Source organism: Rhyacophila brunnea, unplaced genomic scaffold, assembly GCF_057557595.1.
Source record: "Rhyacophila brunnea isolate RB1 unplaced genomic scaffold, BYU_Rbru_1.0 scaffold_16, whole genome shotgun sequence".
Taxonomy (NCBI): Eukaryota; Metazoa; Arthropoda; class Insecta; order Trichoptera; family Rhyacophilidae; genus Rhyacophila; species Rhyacophila brunnea.
In genome coordinates, this window is record NW_028232816.1 from 4,462,335 (window position 1) to 4,489,960 (window position 27,626).

The following is a 27,626-nucleotide window of genomic DNA, read 5'->3' on the forward strand; positions in this document are numbered from 1 at the left end:
TAATCAGCTCATAAAAAAGCTCAATGTAATTGACGCTTAAGCAATAAAATCCGACCGGGCAGTTAACTAAACCAATGCCGCTGGGATCGGATTACGTTTATGACACTAGTTAATTGTCTAAGTACCTAATTGGTGTTTTCGCCGACAACATTGAATAAGTATTCACGCATATGGTTGAAATTGCATGTAAAAAATCCAAGCTTTGTGAAGTCAGCAGGTACCTACTAGCGCCGGCGGCTCAGCACTTCATTACAATAAACAACTTCTTTTTTAGTTTATGAATGCCTTGCTTGTTTCGGGGATTTTTACGATGGTTTTCAGATTTTTTATATTCTATGCTTAAATAGAATGTGGCGCGAAAAATGTTATATAACGAGTAATGCTTATAACGAGCAAATTCAGTCGGTCCCATCTTTCTCGTAATAACCAAGTTTGACTGTATTTGTGTTTCTTTTCAAATAGTTCACCCATAATATTGAATTAATGCATTATTTGTATCAAACAAATTCGTTAAAAAATTAGAATGAAACTTGGCTGTACACGTAACTCTATTATGTTTTTGGCTTAAAATGTATTTAATTCAGACGTATAATGAAATAAAATTACCACTCCCAAACCCAAGAACACAATAAACACAATAACAGGCCAGCCTGTTATATACGCTCGCTAATCAGTGGATTCTTACACCCTCGAAAATTTTGACTAAATGGTGGTTTATACCGTGCGCCTAGAGCAGTAATAAACACTTAGTTTTATAAATTGATCTTGAGCCCAACTTATGTAATAATACATAATTCGAAATTACAGATTGATAAAATTACTTTACTTATATTATTTTAATGATAATTCAATTGAATTCGAGATCCACCAAGTAGCGAGCTAGAACATAGCTAAAAACTTGATTATAGACAAACTTAATATTCAGAAATGATACCGTATTAGACCGAATATATAAATAAGAAGCTATACTCGTTTAATGAAGACGAAAAGATCATACAACAATGCAGACTGCACTTGCATAGTAAGGTGAGCTATGTTCGCATCCCTAAAGGGCAAGAAGAGACCTGGACGGCTGAAACTGAGATGGCTGGATTACACCACGGAGATTTGAGGATGCTAGGCACAGGTAACCGGAAAGGGTTGGTGCTAAATCATCCAGCGCATCTATTCTATACACAAGACTGCTTTAGGGTAGGTTTGTATCGAAGTATTAGCACTTATTGTAACAATTACAATAAGTGCTATGTTTTAATAGCACCTCTCTTGGCTGTGTTAAATTTAAGAGCGATATAGACAGTTTTGACTGTTTAGACGTCTAATTTATTGTAATTGTTATAATAAGTACTAATACTTCGTTACAAACCTACCTTAGACAGCTGCCGTAGCAGCCGAAAGCAGTCTTGTGTATAGAATAGATGCGCTGGATATTAAAAAAATTTGGAAGAGGCCATAACCCGCCAAGGGTTGTGCCAGAAATGCTAATGATCATGCCGAATATAACGTGACATTTATTTCTTAAAATATTCTTTCGTAACAAGCATTCGCATTATATTCGCGCTCCAAGTGGAAAATAATGCTGCGTTCAAGTTTTCTCCCACATTGATTTGACATAGAAACATTTCAACGAATAATAGCACCTGTACACGTGCATGGATTTACTTGCAGAAATAGTGTATTTTAAACTATCACTATAATAACTGTTTACACGTAAAAGTGTTGACTGTCTCGCCAATCTCATTCTTCAAGAGTAAGCGGGACACGATGTTGTCATTTGACTGAATAGTATTATTTGACAGGTACAGACCTAAAAACTTATCTGGAGAATGAGATGGGGGAGCCACTGTCGAAAACTACTCAATCACGACTTGTAACTGGCAAAATCTAATATTCGAATGACGTTTCTCAATATGACATCCTATGGTAGTTTCTGGCCATTATTCAGATAAGTTTGTAGGTCTGTAGTGAAAATCAGTTAACCTCAAAATGAGTTGCTGCGCGGTGTAGTTCGTTTTTTTACATTCTTATCATTCTACTGCGCAGGCGCAGATAACGAACAGTCCAATTGTTGCGTGAAAATTCAGAAGCTTCTGAACTTTTTTGATTCATGCATGCAATCTTGCATTTTCTTGTTATGGCCGTGATAATACATACTGTCAGCAGTAAATCTTTGCATGTGTAAACAGGGTATAAGGTATTGATACAATAAATATTTGGTTACATAATAAAATTTCAATCCTTCCTTCCCAGTGAACAATTAGTATATGTAATATTTACACGTAACCATGAAGGGTATCGTATTTATTATTAAATTTGAAATCGTCCGAAATATATACGTCGCGTTACATTAAAATTAATACGGTAATTAAAAGCTAAAAACATATTTTAAATATTAATTATCTAAGCAAAGGCCATTCCATTCGTATGTACTATTATTCAAATTTTTATTGTACTATCGTAAAACAATAATTAAAAATCCAGAGATTCTCACATATATTACAAGAGTTTAAATATACATATATATGTATATAAAATAAAAACATTGTGCTCGTAATGGATACATAATATTATTATGAAAATATGCCCTGTTTGCAATGACTAAAGAACAAAATGACAAAACATAGTAAATTCCACATGCTTTTTAAAAATTACAACCAATTAGCTATGGATGTTCAATTATAGAGGGGAGTGAACACAACACACATATTTCAGATATCTAACAACCCCAAAAAATCCACAGTGGTAACCCTTAAATATGTGTCAGATTAACAAAGTTTTCTGTCACGTCGGATTGATTGAACAGATGCTATTTTCGTTCAACATAATGACACTTTAAAGAATGAGATGGGAGAATGAAAATGAAGATGAGAATAAAGAAAGGTTAACCTTTTTTATGCCTCACGATATTACTATAGCAGTATCCGACGGGCCGCAGATTTTTAACGACACACGTTGAATGTAGGGCGACGCTCTTACTACAATCGCTGTAATACCGATAATTTGTGGATTAGTATTTCATAATTATTCGATTTTTTAGATTATACAAATCAATCGACAGTGACTAGTAATTAGAGTTTAAAGTCAGGCGAGATAACCCGCTGAAGACATAGAACCGGTTAAATCGAGGTCTTAGTGTCAAACAACACTATCTACAAAAGTGCAACTTTACAGGAGAGCCAAAAATCGTTATTTTAGATTCTTGTAACTTTACAAGGGAAATGTTTATTTAAAATCTAATGTTAATATTTTATAATTTATTGTGTATTGTACATTTATCTTGCTTATGATGATGTTAAAATTTATAGGGATAGTTTTAAAAAAATATGAAAACAAGGGTAACTTATGTAATTAGCGTTAAACTTTACTGACGGTTTAATAAGAAATTAGAAAAGATTGACATAACGTTGTTTGACTACCATGTAGCCGTAAATGTAAAATAATGTTATCTCAAAAAAAAAAAAACACTTTTTTGTAGATAACGTTGTCTGACTTTAAGCACTTGAAATATTACTATATTCTAATACATTGATATTGCATTTTTTTACACACTTTATCTTCTCATATATGTATACTTGCGACCCAGCCCTATCATTAAATATAAAACTTAAATGTGGCCCAAAATTCTGAAAAGGTTGTCGACCTGATCTAGATGATTAGATTTGGAATTTCCATCTAGATACATACATTATTGAGTATTTTATATTGCACCAGTATTACTTATTTAAAATTATTTATGACTAGCCAACCAAAACTTCTTTGGTGGCGTATTTTAGCACTATTAAATATTACGATGACCATGGTTGATGAGTACTTATTACATTTAATCCTTTCCACGCGGACGGCACACCCGTTTGTGCCCTCATTAATTGGCCATTCGATATAATTAGCATGTTATTTAAATGTGGTAATTAAATGCTCCGCGGTCAACAAGTTAATGCTATTCTGCAGTTTTGTTCTTTAGTCATTAGTCATCGTCTAAATAATATCAATTGTGGATTATTTAAAAGGAAAAAGTGTTCAAGTATCATCACTATTATTTAGGTACATATGGAATTAGAAGATTGGTAGAGAACTCTTTAACATGCTGCGCTCCGCGGACCTCCGTGTCCAAAAGCGGCAGTTTCGTGACGTGGAAGTCTTCATATAAATCAGCAATTTGTTCCAAATATTTTTCTTGAACCTGTAATTTTAAATTACGAGGGTGGGTCAATAAGTCCTTAGAAAAGCCGACAGGTGGCGCGACTAGTACTGTAAGCGGTTTGTTTTCATGCAGCGGCACTACCGATTCAGTATGCTGCGAAGTTTCAATCAGATTGGTCGGGTTGTTGTGTGTTTCTCGTACATTTAAAAAAAAAATTTGCTTGTGGAAAATGGAAAAATGGAAAATGGAGATAATTGAGTTTAGAGCTGTTATTAAACATTTTAATATAAAAGGGTTAACAGCAAAGGAAATAAAAAATGAGTTGGATTTAGTTCACGGCATATCTGCTCCTTCACTTGCAACTATTTATAACTGGTTAAATGAATTTAAACGTGGTCGTACATCAACAAAGGATGAACCACGCTCAGGACGTCCTGTAGAGGTGACTACACCAGAAATGATCAATAAAATCCACGATATGGTGTTAAGTGACCGAAGATTAAAGTTGAGTGAGATAATTGAGGTTACAGGGATCTCAAAAGGTAGCGTCATTTCTATTTTATATGACAAATTGGGCATGAAAAAAATTTCTGCAAGATGGGTGCCGCGTTTGCTCACAGTCGACAATAAACGCAATAGGGTGGTGGCCTCTAAAGCCCTGTTGTCGCTCATGCAACGCAATCCGGATGAATTTTTTCGTCGCTTTGTGACTGTAGATGAAACATGGATACACCACTATACTCCCGAGACGAAAGAACAGTCAAAGCAGTGGATTGCGAAAGGCGAACCATGTCCAAAGAAGGCGAAAACCGTAAAATCAGCTGGTAAGGTTATGGCTACTGTATTTTGGGATGCACGTGGAATTATTTTCGTTGACTATTTGGAAAAAGGAAAAACAATAACAGGGGATTATTATGCATCTTTATTGGACCAGCTAAAAAACAAAATTGAAGAAAAACGGCCTCATTTAAACAGGAAAAAAATCCTCTTTCATCAGGACAATGCCCGTGTTCACACATGTTTACGATCAATGGCTAAAATTGAAGAATTGAAGTTCAAATTGGTCGACCACCCACCGTATTCGCCAGATTTAGCCCCCAGTGACTTTTTCCTTTTCCCAAACTTAAAAAAATGGCTAAGTGGACAACGTTTTTTTTCAAATGAAGAAGTCATCGATCGGACAAATGCTTATTTTGAGGACCTTCCGAAAACTTATTTTTCTGAGGGTTTAAAAAAAATTGAGAAACGTCTAACCAAGTGTATTGAGCTCCAAGGAGATTATGTTGAGAAATAAAAAAAAATACAAAAATAAAAACTGTTTTAATGCTTTTTTCTAAGGAATTATTGACCCACCCTCGTAAATTAGATTTATGTAAGGGACATTATTTGACGCTTGCAGAAAGATTGATTCTTGGAGTCGAATTAATTCATGCAATATAAACTCGATTACACCTACTTAACATAATATATCTCTATTGAAGACGGAATTGACGGGAAAACGTCAATAGGGGTATTGAATTTTTTATTGAAAATCATATAAATTGGCTTCGAGCATATAACGACAATGTGTTCATTCACCTTTTCGAGAACGTTCTTTATCTCTTGAATCGATAATGTTTTTCTTTGCTGAGACATTATTAGCAGCGGCAAAAAAATACAAAAAAACAAATCCATATCTTATTCTATAATCTTGGCTTTTTGCACTACATACAATCAATTCATTTCATTGATGTCATGCATTGAATTGAATGCTGCCCTGCTAAGTAAAAAGACAGTGTTTTTGTTTTTAGTGAAATTGTTGTACGAGAACCCAAGTTATAAACTACTGATCTGTAAATAGACTACGTCAAAGCAATCCAATAATTTTACATAATATGAGAGAAAAGGCAGTTTAAAACTTGGGTTCTCCTACAACAATTTCACTAAAACAAAAAACACTGTCTTTTTACTTAGCAGAGCAGAATGTATCCAAAGAAATTGAATTTTTAATTTTAATACATAATTCTAATTGAATTTTGAATATTTCAGACATAAATTGCAGCAAATAAAACCGTCAAATCGGGAAACCTGTGTACTAAAATGAATCGGGACTGCAAAACTTACACGCAGATGGCGGGAAAACGTGAACTACGGGCATGTACCTATGTGGGGAATAATAATTTATAGGTAGCTCTTACAGTGGTCGGGTAATGAAAAATACCTTATGTCTAGCGGCACACAGTGAGCACGGGGCAGAATCAGCCGTCTTCATGAGCAGTTGATTAACAACGATGTTGTGGGTGTCTATGCCGTTCCTTGTTAATTCCTGAACTAACCGCTCAGTCTCATAGAGTGACAAAAATTCTGCTATGCACACGCATACAAAGGTTGTTTGATTCTGAAATGGACGAAAGATATAGAAATTAATTACCATCTGTGATGACATTGAGTCCCATGATAGCCGGGCGGCTTAAGCGTGGGTCTCAGGTTCGAATCCTGGGTCTGGCAAGTACACATATCGTTTTTCAATTTGTGTATGAGTCGGAGTATGGACCTAATAGGTTGAGCAAGTGGCTGACATCCATTTAACGTAAAAATTAAATCTGTTAATACAAACCTCCACTCTGTGGAGGCCCATACGATCCTATTAGGATCAGACATGGTCAAAGAAGAAGAAGATGAATTGCCACTGAACTATGGGGAGGCCTTCATCTAATTGTGGATCGATTTGATTTGTGGTTCGATTTTCAGATTGACTTTAATAGTTTTTCCATCACACATCGACCAGATTCATTCAATATGCGAAATTACTGCACCGCATGTAAAAAACCATCATGAGATTAATAATACGGTGCTAGAAGTAAAAAATTTTCTACTTACACTGTCTTTAAATTGGGTGTTAACTTGTTTGATAATTGATAACATTTCTTCAACTTTTCCAGTCAACGTGTCGACGTTGAAATCCGCCATACCAAACATAGTAGCCATTTGGTTCAGGAACGGCGCCACCTATTGAGTTAATAATTATTAACACAATATTTTAGTATCCGATCTACATAAAATAAATGTGTACTACATAAACAGTTGTTCTCATGCGACATTACACAGACGCTACTATCAGAGGTAGATTGTTAAGATCCAACATAAATAGTGCACACTAAACTTTGTCAGTCATACTTATTTGTTTTCATTGAACTAAGGATAAAATTTGCGGATGGTGCTAGTTAGTTTTTAAAATTAAATTAAACCCTGCCTAAACCACGCGATAATAGTTTAGGTATGCTATGGGCGATCCTACAAAAATAGTGCACATTTTTTCAGTCTTTCTTATTTGGTTTCGTTGAATTAAGAATACATAATACAGATTGGTGTTGGTTAGTTTTTTAAAACTCATTATGCCATGCCTAAACCAAACCACAATAGATAAAAAAATATTCTTCTGTCTATAAAATATTTAAAATTATGTATGATTAAATGGGATGATTTTAGATATTTTATAGATAGACAAATAATTTTTGACAATTACCTATTATAGGTTGGTTTATGTAGGGTTTAATCGAACTTTAAAAACTATCAACTATAAACACTATCTGCAATTTTTAGTTTTAGTTCAATGAAAACGAACACGTATGACTGACAATGTTTAGTGTGCACTATTTTATTTGCCAATGCGCCATAATACACATATATATGTTTTTACTAGATAAATATTCTCAATTTAAGCCTCTGAACATGATTTCATTAAAAATGAGCATGTATTGTAATTTTGTATATGTCATTACAGAGCAACCACAAATAATATTTAATAATTATGGATTAGTGTTTCTAGCATACAGCCAATTAAATGAGTTACACAAGTGGATTTTTCTTCTTATCCATTCTTCAATAACACAGCAATCATAAAATAAACAAAATAAAATGGTAATAAGATCATACAATTAAAATTGAATGATGTGATTGTCTGGCCGATCAACATTCTTTAAGCCCATGACAAAAAAAAAGCTAATTACTTTGAGTTTTAGTCTGAGAAGCTTTCCTAGTCCCTTTTCTACGACTTGTGGGAAGGACAAGAGGCGTAGGGTGTGTCCGGTGGGTGCTGTGTCGAACACGACAACACTGAAGTTCATTCCTTTCACCAATCTAAAAAAAATAACACATTGTTAAAAACAAATCAGAATGTTTTCCAACACATACGATTGAGTTACTAATTCAAAGTTAATTGTACAGCGATACGCACTGGGAACTACGTAAAGGTGTGTAAACCTGGGAAGGTGTATTTGCAAAAGTACCGCTCTGTTCTGGTTCGGAGATTATGGAGGCTCTTATATACCCCGCGCCGTAGAACACATTCACATACAGTACACTCTCAGTCATCCGCCGCTCGCTAATCCGACAACTACTATAATCCGCCGTTTTTTTTACTGGTTGAAGCACAAAATCAAGCTCTATAATCTGCCTGTATGCGTATGTCAAATTCAGTAGTCCGCCACATGTCAATATTATGACTAACGACTCTTATGAGTTGTCCGCCGTCTAGCCCAGTTCCGTTGACCATTAAATTTAACCTGAGTCAATAATATTATCGTTTTCTTTCAGTTAGTCAGTTGTGTATTCAACAACAGTTGTTAACGTATGTGTTTCTATTAGTTTCTTCCGCCACGTTCTTTGTTTGAATAAGTTAACAAAATGGAGTCTTCTCGAAAGCGTGAACATGACACATTAACTTTAAAACAAAAATTGTAAATTTTACGAAAGATAGATAGCGGTGCTTCATTTACTGACATTGCTAAAATGTACAATATTGGTTGCCCGCCCATGATTTAATACATGTAGGAATAAACTTAGCTTATTTAATATGTATAATTTAATAAATACTTACTTGATTTTGATTATAAAGAAAACCATTACATAGTTGCTACTTGCTAGTACAAATTTCTCAAAATAATATGTATGTAATATGTACCTGTTTTAATTTTTACCATTTTATTTTGTATGTATGCACTATTACCCGCCGTTTTCACTAATTGGACACTTGTCTGGATTTTGGGGTGGCGGATTACTGAGAGTACTGTATAATTATGAGAAACTTGAGGAATGTCAGTGTTTTTTTTTTTTAATTAGTATTTTATAATTATATTTAAGTATAATAACTTAACTTAAATAATTTAACTATAAACTATAATTTATATAAATTGTATTATATTTAACAGTACGATGGCCAATGTGGTATTATGTATATTTTTCTTTTTGTACAAGATAGTAAGGATCGGTAGCAAAAAACCAATATTGAAAGTTTATGCAATAATATTGTCATGAGACCACGGCTACTTTATGTCATTAGGCGTGAATTCATGAATAATAAAGATTTTTTTAGTGGACTATTGATCATTATTAAAAATTGTACACCCACGATGACTGCGTAGATTAAGCGCCGGTCTATAGTGTCGAGGGTCCCAGGTTTGAATCCTGGGTCTGGCAAGTTCACATATTGTTTTTCAATTTGTGCATGAGTCAGAGTATGGTCCTAATAGGTTGAGCAAGTGGCTGACATCCATTTCTCGTAAAAATAAAATCTGTTAATACAAACCTCCACTCTGTGGAGGTCTATATGATCCTATTAGGATCGGACATGGTCAAAAGAAAAAAAAAAGAAGAAATATTAACAGGTACACGTGTTTAGCGCGAAAGGTCATGTGTCTATGTCTCAGAGACAACTGAATTTATTTTCTTGTCTTCGCAGGGTTCGTGTTTGTACAATGCAAAAACCACTTTCACCAATCCTTGGTACATATAAGTATTTAGGGCTGCATCTCACTAATACGACAATCGTAGACAACCCTCCCTCCGTAGATGAAACACGGATTGAGACAAGAAATCATTGAAATTAGTTCTACTATGATGTAGCTTTATTCTTAGAGAGATGTTAGGGGTTGGAGATTCGTGTATGTGGAAGAGGCTGTCCGTAAATTGATTTCACGGTGGTAGAAGGGTTGGCTGTAGGTAGAGCTTATGATTTTTTGACTCAAGAATTTTATTACATAAGGTTAAAAAAAAATCTGTTCGCAAAATGATTACATTACTAGCTGAGCCAGCTGGCTCTCGCCAGTCTGTCTCGCTAGGTCTTGCAGACAGCTTGGCATCCTAATGACATGGTGTTGGATTTGAATACAATTATTGTGAAGAATGCATAGACGTCGCCATAGTTTTCCCTTGTCACTGCCAATACAAATTTGAGGTCATCCGCGTTGCTTAGTCCAGAGTCTGGCCTTCAGAATGTTGCCTGATACCACCTCAGGCTGCTAGGTCTAGCAAAACAGCTGGCAATCACCGATTGCTACCACTGACATTTTGATATAATATGTGTATAGGTAATATGAATGTTTCGTTAAATCACGTGCATTTAAATATGATAAATTATACATCTGAACCGCTCGAATACAAAGCAATATGTGATTATCATGAAAATAGCGATCCAATATAACGTGAATATTAATCTCCCGCGGGGCCCATTTAGAATAGAAGAAGGTACATAAGCAATGTAAAAAATAAATTTTAACATTATTTTGTTTCAATGTTGGTGCGGGACATTCATATCGAAAGATATGTTGATAAATAATGAAGCAATGTATACATCTGAGAGGAATAAATCAATTCTGATTAGAATAGGAATTTATAAGACCCAAAGGTATGGAATCAGCGTAGAGGCCTTCATCCAGCAGTGGATTAAATCAGATGATGATGATGATAATGACGATATTATGAATGGGTAAATATAATATCAGCAATTTTGATAAATATAGCAATTCATATGACCGACAAAAATACAAATAACTTAGAGAGGCCTTCATCCACCTGTGGATTGATTCAGGCTCATGATGATAATGGCATTATAAATATATATAATATAAAATCACCGATTTTGATAAATACAGCCATTCAAATGACAGAAAGGAGTAGAATCAGGCTAAAGATGCCTTTATCCAGCAGTGGATGGGTTCAGGTCGATGATGATAAGGACGATAGAAATAGGTATAATATCAGAAATTCGTTAAACCGATAGTAGTAGAATAGAGGTTGCGGAACCCTTCATCCAGCAGTGGATTGATCCTGGTTGATGATGATGATGATGACGATATGAATATGTAGATAAATATAATATAACCGATTTTGATAAATATAGCAATTCAAATGACAGAAAGAAGTAGAATTAGGCTAGGGAGGCCTTTACCCAGCAGTGGATTGGTTCAGGTCGATGATGATAAAGACGGTAGACATAGGTATAATATCACAAATTTGTTAAACCGATAATAGTAGTATCAGGTAGCGGAACCCTTCATCCAGCAGTGAATTGATCCTGATTGATGATGATGATGATGATGATGACGATATGAATATGTAGATAAATATAATATCACCGATTTTGATAAATACAGCAATTCATATGACAGAAAGGAGTAGAATTAGGCTAGGGAGCCCTTTATCTAGCAGTGGATTGGTTCAGGTCGATGATGATAAAGACGATAGAAATAGGTATAATATCACAAATTCATTAAACAGATAGTAGTAGAATAGAGGTTGCGGAACCCTTCATCCAGCAGTGGATTGATCCTGGTTGTTGTTGATGATGATGATGACGATATGAATATGCAGATAAATATAATATCACCGATTTTGATAAATACAGCAATTCATATGACAGAAAGGAGTAGAATTAGGCTAGGGAGCCCTTTATCTAGCAGTGGATTGGTTCAGGTCGATGATGATAAAGACGATAGAAATAGGTATAATATCACAAATTCGTTAAACCGATAGTAGTAGAATAGAGGTTGCGGAACCCTTCATCCAGCAGTGGATTGATCCTGGTTGATGATGATGATGATGATGATGACGATATGAATATGTATATAAATATAATATCACCGATTTTGATTAATACAGCAATTCATATGACGGAAAGGAGTAGAATTATAGGCCATCTATGGACTGAAGCCGAATGCGATTTCAAACCGTGTGCCATACTAAGCTTATCTTTTCTGGTCTTGGAAATTTATTTCCACAAAGTATATTATAAGCATCTGATCATATCCGTTTATAGCATACACTTACACTTACAAATTTAGTGAAAATATATTTTCATGAACAAAAATCATAAGTTTAGTATGGCACACGGATCTAAACCGCATTTGGTTTCAGTCCATGGATGGCCTCTTAGGCTAGGGAGCCCTTTATCCAGCAGTGGATTGGTTCAGGTCGATGATGATAAAGACGATAGAAATAGGTATAATTGTTGATATATATAGCCGTCTAATATAATAACATAACTAAATATTATAAGTAATAATATAAGAATATTATAAATATGTTTAACTACGGCACTGGCTGTCAGTCAATGCTAAATACTAATTAATACTAATTACAGTTAAATGTTCACTTGAGTGTCCGGCGTGACATCAGTGTATAATCGAAGGTCTATTGTAACGGTCGCAAAATCAATGTAATCTTTTACTCTGTATATTATTATTCATGATGATAATAATAAAGTTAATCATATGAAGAAAACCATGTTCATAATTTAACATCCTCTAAACGATCCATTATCCCAACATGGTAGCAGAACGCGGTTTAAATATAAAACTAGTGCAACGTGGTTTAAAAACGTAAAACCAGTGCTCCGTAAATTGTACCGCGGGTTCCCGGTGACAATAATAAAAGTGCGATCACAGCGGATCAGAAAACAGACCGCTTGGTTAAGTGAAACGCAGTGGCGGCGTAAGGCTGCAAAATAATTCAATAAAAAAGAAAAATAAATAAATAATAAATAAAATTATTATTACGAAAATGGCAAATCTAACGAAGATCACAGAGGTAAATATACCAATCTTCGAAGGAAGGAATTACAATAGCTGGAAATACAGATTGCTGAACATTCTAGAATACAACGAGTGTCAAGCGCCAGCAATCCGAACAATGGAAACAACAGAAAAATATGCGGAATGGAAAAAACTAGATTTAAAAGCCAAAACCATTCTAATTAGTGCAGTTTCAGATAGCCAATTAGAATTTATCAAGAACTGCGACACGACATTGACAATGCTGAAAAAACTAGATGAAATACACTCAACGAAATCAACGCCGATGCAGATAATCTGCAGGTCAAAAATCGAGGAAATTAAAATGAAAAACTATGCAACTGTCGATGATTTCTTCTTAGACTTCCAGAAAACCTGCAATGAATATGTAAATGCAGGTGGTACTCTTCAACAAGAAGAGCAGATAAGATATTTAATAAAGGCACTACCGTTAAGCTATAGTGCGATAGGTGATTTCATTGACATAGTTCCGGCGGAAAAACAAACAATGGAATATGTCAAATCGAAAATCAAGGAAAAAAGCCTAACAAACACGGAAAATCCACAAAAGACGAATGTAAGCACATTCAATACAAAAACAAAAACAAAAGCCCTGTGCTATATATGCAATAAGCAAGGACACAAGCAGCAACAGTGTTGGTTCGCAAATCAAACCGACAATCTACAGCAGGGATATGGGCCCAGCACCAGAAACAGCGGCAATACACCACAACAGCCGACGAACAAAAACAATAACGAGAAATTTGGATATCAGAGAGGCAGAGGCACAAGATACCAGCGAGGCGGCAGCCGAGGCAGAGGCATCCAGCAGCAGCAACAACAACTAAACTTGAACACGTGGGCTCTTCAAGTTAATCATCATAAACTCAATGTAAACAGTGAAGAAACAAGTGAGAGTGAAATAAAGTGGCTACTCGATAGCGGGTGCACAGATCACCTAGTGAAAAGCGATAAGTTCTATTCAAGTTGCGTTGAGCTTAAAGAGCCAATCGACGTAAACCTACCCGACGGCAAAAAGTTGCGAGCAACAAAAGTGGGAAATATTGTAAGTTACTTTAAAAACCATAATAATGTTGAGCTAGTAGAACTAAAAAACGTCTATTTTGTAGAAGGTTTAAAGCAAAATCTGTTAAGTTTTTCAAAAATAACACAAAATTGCACGATAGTAGCGCGCGATTCAAACGCCAAAATCTTTAATAATAAAACCAGAAACCTTATAGCAGTGGCTAATAAAATAAATGATTTATACTACATGAATAGCTTTGTCAAAATTCCTGAAGATTCAAGCAAGATCAGTACATACAATGATTATCCAAATGAAGCCTTCACAAATGCAACGAGATTAACAAAAAAGGAAAAGTGGCATCGAGCGTTAGGCCATGTAAACTTTAGATATCTAGAAAAAATAGTAAAATATAAGTTACTTGATGGACTACCAGACCATCTTGAAAAACAAGAAATGAAATGCGCGACATGTATTGAAAGTAAAATGGCAAATTTACCTTTTGAAAATCATCGCGCGAAAACAACAGCAATAAACGAAATAATACACACCGATCTAAACGGTCCGCACAATATTGTGGGCTATAAAGGTGAAAAATACTTTTTGACTGTCATAGACGATTACAGCAAATGTGCAAAAATTTATTGTATAAAAAATAAATCAGAAACGGCCGAGTGTCTCAAAAATCACATTAACTTTGTAGAGAATCAATTCGGGAAATCAATAAAAAGATTGCAATGCGATAAGGGGACCGAATATTTAAATCGAGAAATATACGAATTTGCAAACAAAAAGGGAATCGAAATTTTACCATGTCCGACAAACGTACACGAACTCAATGGAGTCGCTGAACGTTATAACAGATCAGCAATGGACATAGCAAGATGTTTAATTAAAGAGGCGCGCATAAGTAAAATTTATTGGCCCGAGGCAATAAATACAGTTGCCTATTTAAAAAATCGAACTATCGCAAATACGTGCGAGAATAAAACGCCTTATGAAATATTTTTCGGGGTTAAGCCGAAAGCCAAACATTTAAAAATTTATGGCTCAAGAGTTTTTGTCCGAATTCCGGAAATAAACAGAAAAAAATGGGACGATAAGTCACAAATCGGAGTACTCGTAGGATATACACATTTCGGGTACCGAGTTTTGGTTAAAAATAAGGTGATCGAGGCAAGACATGTGCAGGTTATCGAAAAAGGTACAAGACTAATATGCCTAGAAAATCAGACTAATGAAAACACTTTCGACGGAAGTAACGAATCACAAAACCGTGTAAACATTGATCTAAATGAGCAGGGCTCGGAGATCGAATTAAGCGAAAGTGAAAATGAGCGTGAAAATGATAATGATAATGAAGTATTTGTTGAAAATGAACAGGCGAGCGAATCGGTCAAAGTTAAAACTAGACGAGTATCCGCACGCGAAAAAAAGACAGTTGAGCGTTACGGAAATCCTATAGCTCACTGTATATACGTTAATTACATAAACGCAAATGCGCCAAGTACATATGAGGAAGCTTTAACCTCAAAAGACTCTGACCATTGGCGAGCGGCGATGGATTCAGAAATTAACTGTCTAAATAAAAACAAAACATGGTGTCTAGTCGATAAGCCGACTGATAAGAAAATAATCGATGTTAAATGGATATTTAAAAGAAAGAGCGATGATACATATAAAGCGCGTCTAGTAGTACGCGGCTTTCAACAAAGTGAACACTTGGAAAACGTTTATTCCCCGGTGGGAAAAATGTTAACTTTTAAAATTCTTGTGAGTTATTGCACAACGAATAATCTCTTCATTGACCAGATGGACGTTGAGACCGCATTTCTCAATGGACCAGTTAAAAGCGAAGTTTATATTTACCAGCCAAAAGGCTATCAAAAAGAAAAAAATAAAGTCTGCAAACTAGAGAAAGCGTTATATGGTTTGCGAGAAAGTCCACTTGCGTGGTACGAAACATTCGATGAATATGTAAAAAAATTAGATTTCAAGAGAAGCGAATACGATAATTGTCTTTATGTAAAAACCGAAAATAAGGAATCAATATATCTCCTGGTATTCGTAGACGATCTGTTGATCTGTGGGAAAGACAAATTAAAAATTGACTTAATTAAGAAAAGTTTAATGAAAAGATTTACGATGAAAGACCTTAATGAGGTTAAAAGTTATATAGGCATCGATATAGATTACAATAAAGATCAAAACAACATGAAGCTAAGCCAGACAAAATATATCGAATCATTAGCCTCTAAATATCAGTTAGAAAATTCTAAACTATACGAAACTCCAATGGAGACAAACCTAAAAATCGATCAAGCGAGCGAAACAGATGAATCAATAAAATACAGAAACTTGATCGGCGAACTTTTATACATAAGCTCAGGCACTAGACCTGATATCGCGTACAGCGTTAATTACTTAAGCCGTTTTCAAAACTGCTACGACAAAACCCATTACAAGTATGCGATGCGAATTCTAAAATACTTATTAAAGACCAAAGATCTAAAATTAAGATATGGCAAAAACGAAAAGAACGATAAAATAGATTGTTACGTCGACTCGGACTATGCGGGCGACAATATAGACAGAAAATCGACGAGCGGTTACGCAATTCGACTAAACGGAAATTTAATTTTTTGGAAGTCAAAAAAACAAAATGTGGTTACAAAATGCTCCACTTTCGCGGAATATATAGCACTGTCAGAAGCAGTCACAGAAATTTTATTTGTGAGAAATATATGTAACGAAAGTTTTGATTTAAAAATAAATACACCAATCAAAATTCACGAGGACAATAGCGGAGCGGTCGCTATTGCAAAGTTTGGAAATTTTACAAAAAACTCCAAACACATTGAAATTCAATTTCATTATGTAAACGAACATTACCAAAACAAGACGATTGACATAGTAAAAGTTGATTCAAAAAATAATATAGCGGACATCTTTACCAAAGCATTGGATAAAACGAGCTTCCTGGAAAATCGTCAAAGACTGAAGTTAATCTAATGTACAAGTACAAAAGTAATTAAACGGCTAAGAGGCGTGTTGATATATATAGCCGTCTAATATAATAACATAACTAAATATTATAAGTAATAATATAAGAATATTATAAATATGTTTAACTACGGCACTGGCTGTCAGTCAATGCTAAATACTAATTAATACTAATTACAGTTAAATGTTCACTTGAGTGTCCGGCGTGACATCAGTGTATAATCGAAGGTCTATTGTAACGGTCGCAAAATCAATGTAATCTTTTACTCTGTATATTATTATTCATGATGATAATAATAAAGTTAATCATATGAAGAAAACCATGTTCATAATTTAACATCCTCTAAACGATCCATTATCCCAACAATAATATCACAAATTCGTTAAACCGATAGAAGTAGAATAGAGGTTGCGGAACCCTTCATCCAGCAGTGGATTGATCCTGGTTGATGATGATGATGATGATGATGACGATATGAATATGTATATAAATATAATATCACCGATTTTGATTAATACAGCAATTCATATGACGGAAAGGAGTAGAATTATAGGCCATCCATGGACTGAAGCCGAATGCGATTTCAAACCGTGTGCCATACTAAGCTTATCTTTTCTGGTCTTGGAAATTTATTTCCACAAAGTATATTATAAGCATCTGATCATATCCGTTTATAGCATACACTTACACTTACAAATTTAGTGAAAATATATTTTCATGAACAAAAATCATAAGTTTAGTATGGCACACGGATCTAAGCCGCATTTGGTTTCAGTCCATGGATGGCCTCTTAGGCTAGGGAGCCCTTTATCCAGCAGTGGATTGGTTCAGGTCGATGATGATAAAGACGATAGAAATAGGTATAATATCACAAATTCGTTAAACCGATAGTAGTAGAATAGAGGTTGCGGAACCCTTCATCCAGCAGTGGATTGATCCTGGTTGATGATGATGATGACGATATGAATATGTATATTGGTTCAAAAAAAATAGTATTTATAGCCATACTTAAAAAAAAAAAAAACACTATGTGTGTATACATTTTTATGATGACGTTACATTTATTTTGAGGTTATGGGTACCTATTTAATTTTTGAGACGATATTATGAATTAATTAGCATTTAATATCTCTCGGGAACATGATTAAATCAAATAAAGTATGTGTATCAGTCGATCTGATGTTTGTCAAAAATGAATTTTAATTTTAAAATATATTTATATCCAGGCTTTAAATAATTTTCATTGGTTCAAAAAAATATTATTTGTAGCCATACTCTAAAAAAACAAAAAAAGAACACTATATTGTGTGTATACATTTTATGATGACGTTACATTTATTTTGAGGTTATGGGTACTTATTTAATTTTTGAGTCGATATTGTGAAATAATTCGCATTTAATATCTCTCGGGAACATGATTAAATTAAATAAAGTATGTGTATCACTCGATCCGATTAGGAATTGTCTGTCAAAATGCATTTTAATATAAATATCGCACTCAAAAGTATATTAGTACTACATTGTTGCAAACGTGTAAACGTGACAGCCGTAAAATATTATTTAAAAAGAATCAAATTTGGAACACCAGTGGCGGACGTGCCTGTCAGATTTTTATTTACGTAGTAAATTGTACCAAAATTATGGTTTTTTCACCGGAAAAAAGTGCGCCAATGCCTACATTACGATATTTGAATAAAAATAATCGAATCCGTTTGTCAAATAAAGGATTAGAAGGTCTTAAGCGACGAAGACGTCATTCTGCGAGGCGTAAACAGTAAATATGGCGATTGCATACGGTGTGTAAGAAAATATCGGATATAAACGTCACGTACATGTAAAATCATGGAAAATTTCTGAAATGTGTTCAATTCAATCGGTAGATGAATCGGAAGCGCACATTTCGAAGTGAAGATGTAAAAATAACAATAAAATGTCGCTTAAATGAGCTGTTGGTGTATTTTCCAAAATCTCTTAGGATAATCTCTATATATATAAAAATCTCGTGTCACGATGTTTGTGGTCGAACTCCTCCGAAATGGCTCGACCGATTTTTATGAATTTTTTTATGTATATTTGTTAGGTATGAGAATAGGTCAACAAGTATATTTCATACCGCTAGGTGATTAGGGTATCTCTATCCAGAAAAAAATTCTTTTATTTTTTTGACAATTTTTTTTTTGTATTTTTTTTTATTATTTGGCATAAAAAATACTTATAACCCCAAATTTTTATTCTCCTACCCCCACCCTCCCATTTTTTAATCGCGATTTTATTATTTTTGTATGAACAAATTTAACCGTCGTTCGTATTTCAAACAGAACGAAATTATTTATGTTGTTTAATGAAAGATGGCGCTACGTCTGAGAAGAATTCAAGAGAAGCGTCGCGTCATTTTGACATTTCATTCGGCATATCACAACGCAGTGCGTGCAAAATTTTGTACGATTTATTTTATTTTATCTATTTTTATGTGAGTGTATCAAAGTCACAATGCCAGCAAGACGCAAGGGGGGCCATTTGGGCCGTCGAACGAATAAAGCAACAAATATGCAAAATAGTAGAGCAGAAAGAACAGACGAACAAATCCAACAAGATAACAAAAATGTGCGTGTAAGCATGTCACAATTGCGTGCATCTTTATCACAAGAGGCACGAGCTGAACGAAATCAACAACGACAATTGGAACGGAGCCAAGCGCGCCGGTTCATAGTTAAAATACGCAGAGCAAATGACCGACAACGCCAACAAGTACATCGAACATTAACATCCGCTTCGTTCCTTCGTCTCGCATTCGAGTACGAGCCAGATATTGAATATTCCGCTCATCCGAAAGTGCTGATTGGTGCTATGGACAAAGAATGTCCCCATTGTCATGCGCTCAAATTCAAACATGAGTCAGCCGGGATGTGTTGCGCATTAGGAAAAGTGCAACTACCAGAAATTGAGATACCACCAGAACCATTGAACGGCTTGCTCATCGGCATGGTTCCAGATTCAAACCTGTTCCTAAAGTCCATTCGCACATTCAATTCATGCTTCCAAATGACTTCGTTCGGAGCAACAGAAATAGTTCACTATACTGCGGCAAATGGTCAACAATTCCATTCTACGTTCAAAATCAAAGGCCAAGTATACCACAAAGTAGGCTCATTGCTGCCAATGCCAAACGAACCACATAAATTTTTACAAATCTACTTCATGGGCGGTAAGGACATCAATCATGTGGATGCACGTTGCGGCTACAATAGCCTCAATTCGCCTAATGCCAGGCGCATCGTCGGCGAACTGGACGCCCTGTTGAATGAGTACAATGAATTATTGAAATTCTTCAAAGCACACATGCACGAATTGCAAAGTGACAATCACGCCATTGTCATCAATACTGATAAAACACCAGCTGGAGAGCACGTGCGTCGATTCAATGTGCCTGTTGTTGACGACATTGCTGGAATCATGGTTGGCGACCGCACATCATCGCGAAAAATCGTGATTCGAAGAAGAAACAATAATCTGGAGTTCATCGCTGACACACACCGTTCATATGACGCTCTCCAATATCCGCTAATTTTCTGGAAGGAACAAGACGGATATTGCATAAACATTAAACAACGAGATCCTGTCACAGGTAATTCATTCATTATGAATATCATTACTCATTTTGAATTGAGAAAATGAATGGTTGATGTTTTTATCGGTGGTCATCGTCTACAGCGCTCTATTCCTCTTTCTGTCATAGATCCCATCCCCACACACTTACGATACATTCGTTATTTTTTATTTAACAACCAAAATATTCACTAGAAATAATTTATATGGCAGAACAACGTTTGCCTGGTCAGCTAGTAATATATAGGAGATTATTTATACTCCATGATGATTTTGAATTTTTTGATTATAGATATTGTGTGCACTTACTTCATGACTTCTGCATAGCTCATAGCCTCATCGATGCCAGGGAAAGCCCCTACAATCTCTTGCATCATCCCTTTGCCGAGTTTCATTGAATCATTTTCGCCCTCGAAGTACTCTTCCGGCAGTTCATTTAAACCCACATTTGGGTCCACCTCCATGGCAAAGAGGTTCTCAAAGCCATTCACTTTTGTGGGAACCTACAAAATGATATTATCGTTACTAATTTTTTTATACAAACCATATCACAAGAGAGGGGCGCAGTTTTCCTAAGGCCTCATGATTTTAGGGTACCTACTCAATTTTCAATTCTAACAACAACAAAAATGCATAACTTATTTGCAATGTATATAACAAATTTATTATTTTACGAATATCAATAAAATCATAGTGTAAGGCCTCAGTGCCAGCGTTCGGCGCAGCGTTGAGCGTTCTGCGCAACTCAAACGTATAAATGTATAACCAAAAAAAGACATTGTCTACGAAAATTTTCACACACGGTTATACGTTTGAGTTGCACAAAACGCTCAATGCTGCACCGAACGCTGCCACTCAGGACGTACACATAGTGTTACATACATAATAGAAGGAGATATTATATCATTTAGTGTAGAATGGTGTCAGATTCTTCTAGCAGTGCAGGCGACTCATTTAGGTGTTGGTTCGTTACTTTCAAGTGACACTAACATCGTTCCAAAGTGATTTCGTCGTGACCGCAATGCCAGAAAAATATATCCTTCCTCTACCTACCTAAGTACTGTGTGCGATCAAAAATGAATCAAAAGGGACTAAATAGAGATGCGAGATTGCACATTCATCTGAATGTTCCGAATTAATCGTGAACAGCTTTTGTAAAATAATATTAAGAGCATACTTCAGTGAAACGGCAAATAATTTTCAACAATAGGTGGGATGAAATTTCGGACTCATTGCCAATCGGAGAGCAATAGTCAAGCTGTGAGCACGTCAATTTGTTTTGTGATGGCGTCGGAGGAATATATTTTTAAATCGTGTAAAGATGACTAAAAAACATTACGAATTCACTCGAAAATGAAAACATATCAATAAATATATTATTATTATTATTACTAATATAACAATAAACATAACATTAAATGGACGCATGTTGAATTTTTATGACAAATTATGTTTTGTTCTGCGCGCATCGTTTGCACAATCTGCGCGCTACGTAGTCACAATCTTTTTAGACCATGCCTCAGCTGAAGTATAGCCTTACATACTGTGAACAAAAACCGGCAATTTATATTTTTTTCCTGATAAGTTTTCAATTTGGAGGGGACAAAAATACTAGTTGCCCCTTGTCGCAGTTATCTCTAGCCCTGATTTCAGAAAATCTATTCCACCCGCCCTAAGAATTAATGCAAACTTACCTTAGAAAACTTCTGATCGAATGCGTCTGATATGTTATGAGCAGGGTCTGTTGATATAATGAGTACAGATTCTCTCACATATGAGAGCTGTATTGCTAGACTGCAACTAAAACGGAGAAAAAAATAGCTACAAACAACTGACGTTGATTCAAATTACGGTATAGAATATTATCATATAATATGGATAGCCACGTTATTATTAACTCACATGCCATTTATATATCTATCGTCTATGGTCACTATTGAATAAAGTGAATTGTCACCCATTCTCATGTGACACATAAACCTTACCACTACAAACGGTTTTTACTCTTTCTGCTCATCTGACTTAATAGCGGCTGTACATGTGCATGGATTTACTTGCACCGATAATATGTAAATTAAACTATCGTGATAATAACTATATGCACATAATAGTGCTGACTGTCTCATCAAACTCATTCTGTAAAAATAAGCGAGACGTGTTGTTGTCATTGTATGGTATTATTTGATGGTGTGAAAATTGGTAAACATCGAAATACAGGTGTAGTTCGTATTTCTTCCGGCAGGTTCGCTCTATATCGTTGTACTGCATAGGCGTAGTTCCAACTATTGTGTAAAACTTCAGAGGCTTCTGAACTTTTTTGATCCGTGCATGCAATCTTGCAACTTGCACGATAATAAGTGTTTACACATGCATTTTCTTATTATGGCCGCGATAATATGTACTGTCAGCAGTAATCCACGCAAGTGTAAACGGCGTATAATCCTAACATAAAAATAAACTAAATAACCTTGAAAAATAGACTATAATTAATCACAATGAACACAATATAAACACCAGTTTATTCAATTTTTTTTTCCGACCATGTCCGATTCTAATAAGATCATAATATGGGCCTCCAGCGAGTGAAGGTTTGTACTAACATATTTTGTTTTTTTTTTACAAGAAATGGATGTCAGCCATTTGCTCAACCTATTAGGTTCACACTCTGACTCATACACAAATTGAAAAACAATATGTGTATTTGTCAGACCCAGGATTCGAACCTGGGACCCATGACACTATAGGCCGATGCTTAAACCACGTCGTTATAAAAAAAAATTATTACCAATAATAAACATGATTCAATTCAAGTTATTAATGACAGTGCCAAATGAGACAAAGGCGGTCGCCGGAATTTATCCATCGCCATCTTCTAATTATATAGACTTAAAACATAAAAGTATACTGTGACCCAAAAACTAATGTAAAGTCTAGTACCCACGTACGTTCTTGCTCGATCGAGCATGTTGACTTGGAAGCATGCTCGTCGTTACATCCATACAGTCAAGCAACTCGACACAGGACGCTGTGAGGCCACCGTCGCACTGCCACGACTTCGACCACGAGTTAAGACTAGTTAGAGCGAGGGCACACGAGCCTTGCCGATGCGTCCTCACTCCCTCACTCAAATTACATTGCGCAAGAATTATAGACCTCTTTTTCGGATAGCGCAATTTGTTCGATGCCAAACCAAAAACCATCGAGCCAGTTGTTAAACACGTTGAGAGATGTTGGAATCAGCATAAAACCATCGAGCAATAAGGTGCGTGTGTACTTACTATAAACCTATGGTGGCAAGCCCACTGCAAGTGGTATATGTTTTCATTTGTTTCTGAGTTCTTCAGTATGTTGTTTGGACACTGGAGCAACCGGTCGTAGTTGCGCTTCCTTATGTTTGTTTAATATGCATGAACAAATTTTAATTGTCTTACATACCTACCTACATTATTTTGATCGTTACATCGTAAAATGTGAATTACGGACCGTTTTTCAGGTATTTTTTTTTTTACTTATTATATTGACTGTATCTTTACCCATGTTACAATTAAGTTAACACGGTCGTACAGTTAATAACATTTATGATATTAAGGTATTATTAGCTATGTATCACATAATGTCTTATTTAAACAAAACTAGGTACCAAATATCGATAAACTACTACAATATATAAGTCGACACTACGTTTGAGAATATTTTGCAACCCGCACAATAAACACACGCAATAAACGATATTTCTTTAAAAGGATAACGTATACGTTTACCTACTGCAGAGGTTAGGTTAGATTTGCATACCTGCATGTTGTCTTCCCTACTCCACCTTTGCCGCCGACAAATATCCACCTGAGAGATTTTTGATCTATAACATTTTGTAGCGAAGGCTCTAGCGGCAGATAATCTGTATCCCCCATATTAGTAATTTAATGAAAATAAGTTAATTTATTAATGACTGCACGAAATCGTGATGTTTATGACGAAAACGTCAATTCCATAGATAATTTCATCGACAAAGTCTACAACAGTGCTGCCATCTTTTTGTCACGAAAATATTATGCATACTCGGTCCGAAAAATTATAATAAATCGACAAAAAAAAAATTATAGTTTGTATACGGAGTCTTTGGTTGAAAATGTAAGAACTTTTTTTTCATCTAAAAAATCTGAGTAAATCTTAAAATTTTTGAACCAGAATTAAAAAAATGAAAGTTAAGATATTTTAGCTCTTTCAGCAAAAACTTATCCAGATTCTGTTCTTTTTAAAATATAAATCAATTACACCTGATATATTGTTTAAAAATGAATATGGCTATAGAATATCATATCAACAAATTATTGTCGTAAAAAAACTAATATATTTTGTTATAGATGAAATGGCAATGGACTGGAACATCATTGGGAGAATGGACCACCACTGGACAAAAATGCTGTCATACAGTGGTACCCAAAGGGATATGACCATCAGGACGCCCTAAAACCTGCTGGATAGATGAATTCATAAAGTTTGGTGGATGGTACATGGCAGCGAAGAAAATGGAGGGAGCTATCAGGAGGCCTTCATCCATCAGTGGATCGACCCCAGCTGATGATGATGCTTTTGTTGTATAAAATTATTTGATAATTTGGTATATATTATAGGTATTGTATAGCAGCTTTCTTATCTTTCTTGGCATTACGTTTGAGAGTAAACTGACATTTATAAGCCATATAGTTACCATTTGTAACAAAGCGCTTAAAATGTTGGGCATCGTCATGCGTACTTCCCGGGTCTTTTCGGATGTTACGGTATTAAAACTTTTATTTAATTCTTTAGTTCGAAGCAGACTTGAGAGTGGGTCTATTGTTTGGGCACCGCATCAGTTGTAGTATGGCCTTATGGTGGAAAGGGTTCAGAAGAAATTCTTGAGACTCCTTTACTTGAGGTTGTATGGATACTATCCGTGGCTTTATCCTAATGACTTTCTCTTAGGCATGCTTACATACTGCAGTCTGTAATTTAGAAGAAATCTTTATTCAGCTACCTACGTATTTTTTTCGACTTATAGAAGGTATAAATGAGAACTCTGCCATTCTGGGCAGTGTTGACCTTCAAATATTCAAATAATGTGTTCAATTTTGTCATCTCCACGACATCCACTCAAATCAAAAGTTGTATTAATTAATTGCATCCTTTCTTTAATTTGCTGCCCCTAAATAATAAACTCACAGTCTAAGTACCTGCGCTTTGTGTCACTAGCAGTAGTTAGTAAATTATAATTAACTAGCTATATTAAATAGTTAATTATTATTGCGATACATACGATTACTGCTAGAGGACACCACAGACCAATTCGAAACATTCGCCAGTATTACCATATCTACTGAAATTTTTACCAGAGAGAGATCTACCAGCATGCTTGCTTCCAGTAGCAAGCCTGAGAGTGGGTCTGTTGTTTGGGCATTGCATCAGTTGAAGTATGGCCTTATGGTCGAGAGAGTTCAGAAGAAATTCTTGAGACTCCTTTACTTGATGTTGTATGGATACTATCCGTGGCTTTATCCAACTGACTTTTTCTTAGGTATGCTTACGTACTGCAGTCTGCAATTTAGAAGACATCTTTATTTCGCAACATATTTTTTTCGACTTATACGAGGTATAAATGAGAACTCTGCCATTCTGGGCAGTGTTGACCTGTGTGTATCTGATAACTATCTTAGAAATAGAGAGCATCAGTTGTTTATTCTCCCAAGGTGCAGAACCAACCTGCTACTGGTAATGCCAATTGGGAGGGAGATAACTATGTTCAACCAAATTGCTTCGGGTGTTGATATATTCCACTTGCGTGAGGTGAGTTTAGGTGGATGCTATTTTATAAATTCTAAAAATAGGGCCTCCTTAGCAAACTCGATGTACTTCTTTGAACTTCTATAGATGTATAATTGTATTTTCACTGGTTTTGTATATTTAATATTATTATGTTCTCTTTTTATATTTTCATTTTTGTCGCTTTGATTACTTTTTTCTTCTTCTTTATAATAAATAATGTTACATGTCATGTCGTGAACGTCTTAAGCTTATAATTTGTAATGTCCACAATATGTTAAAAAATATATAAATTGAATTGAGTATAGGGAAAATATTTTTGAATAATAAGTCAAAAAGGAAAAACTTTTAAAATCATTTTATTGCCTTCTAAATAAACTTACACTAAATAATGAATATTCATAATTTAGCCAGCAATAACATTCACACAGTAATGTACAGTAGATCCATAACAACGGAATAATCGTCGACATTATATTATTAAATTTGTTATCTAGAGTTCTCTACAAACAAACATAGCGAGTATCCCTTTAAGTGATGTAAATGATACTGATGGAAACACCTGTCAATAAGCAGTAAAACCTGCATACAATAATACAATTTAAGATGAATGCAGTTAAAGAGTCACAAAGTAATTGTGATAACATATAGATAAAGTTAGTTATTTCGCTGTTACATGTTTTAAAAAAAAGACAATTTAAACTGAAATTTACATGCTTCAATCTTCTCAGAATGGTCTCATATAGAGTAGACATCAGTGTACTACATACTGTCAATAATAAACAATAATACAAATAGATTTTTTATTTGATTTCCAAGTAATGAAATTAGAATTTGTGCTAGAACTAGTGACAACTATAAATACTATGAAATTATTGGATCTGTAATCGTTAATTGGCTTTACAATCCGGTGTGGATCTTGGTCGTCTAACAAAGAGGTTTCATACTATTTTTTTTACGAGAAATAGATATTACCCTCTTGTTCAACCTATTAGGTCCGTGCTCTGGATTCAAACACATATTGAAAACCAATACGTGAATTTTTGTCAGACCCTTAGAGTGAGAGACCGTCAGAGACTTACCAAGCGGATACTTTACCACTCGGCTATCGCCATTTAAGACTAAAGACATGTGATTAGTGGGCATGACAAATAAGAAAGATCAGGTTTATATAATATGATATTTTAAAATAATTTGAGCATTGCAATTTTCGATTGTAGTGGAATATGA

At 35.0% G+C, this 27,626-nt stretch overlaps 1 protein-coding gene across 1 annotated transcript; it reads right to left on the reverse strand.

Moving 5' to 3' along the window:
• Positions 1-2,418: 2,418 nt before the first annotated feature.
• LOC147074234 (ATPase ASNA1 homolog) lies at positions 2,419-24,593 on the reverse strand. The gene is made up of 7 exons (XM_085943430.1): positions 24,393-24,593; positions 22,295-22,400; positions 20,910-21,103; positions 8,128-8,257; positions 6,998-7,126; positions 6,339-6,515; positions 2,419-4,177 (listed from the first exon to the last, which is right to left on the reverse strand). The coding sequence occupies exons 1-7, from the start codon at positions 24,506-24,508 to the stop codon at positions 4,031-4,033; spliced, it is 999 nt and encodes a 332-aa protein (XP_085799556.1). The 5' UTR covers positions 24,509-24,593; the 3' UTR covers positions 2,419-4,030.
• Between the last annotated feature and the right edge of the window lie 3,033 nt (positions 24,594-27,626).

What these genes read in the sequence shown, in the direction of transcription:
- LOC147074234 (XM_085943430.1), bottom strand. Translation starts at nt 24,508, where the DNA reads ATGGGGGATACAGATTATCTGCCGCTAGAGCCTTCGCTACAAAATGTT. An exon ending in GTAGGGAAGACAACATGCAG is followed by an intron (nt 22,401 to 24,392) that starts GTATGCAAATCT and finishes TCTCCGTTTTAG; the next exon opens with TTGCAGTCTAGCAATACAGC. An exon ending in AGCTATGCAGAAGTCATGAA is followed by an intron (nt 8,258 to 20,909) that starts GTAAGTGCACAC and finishes TATTTTTTTTAG; the next exon opens with ATTGGTGAAAGGAATGAACT.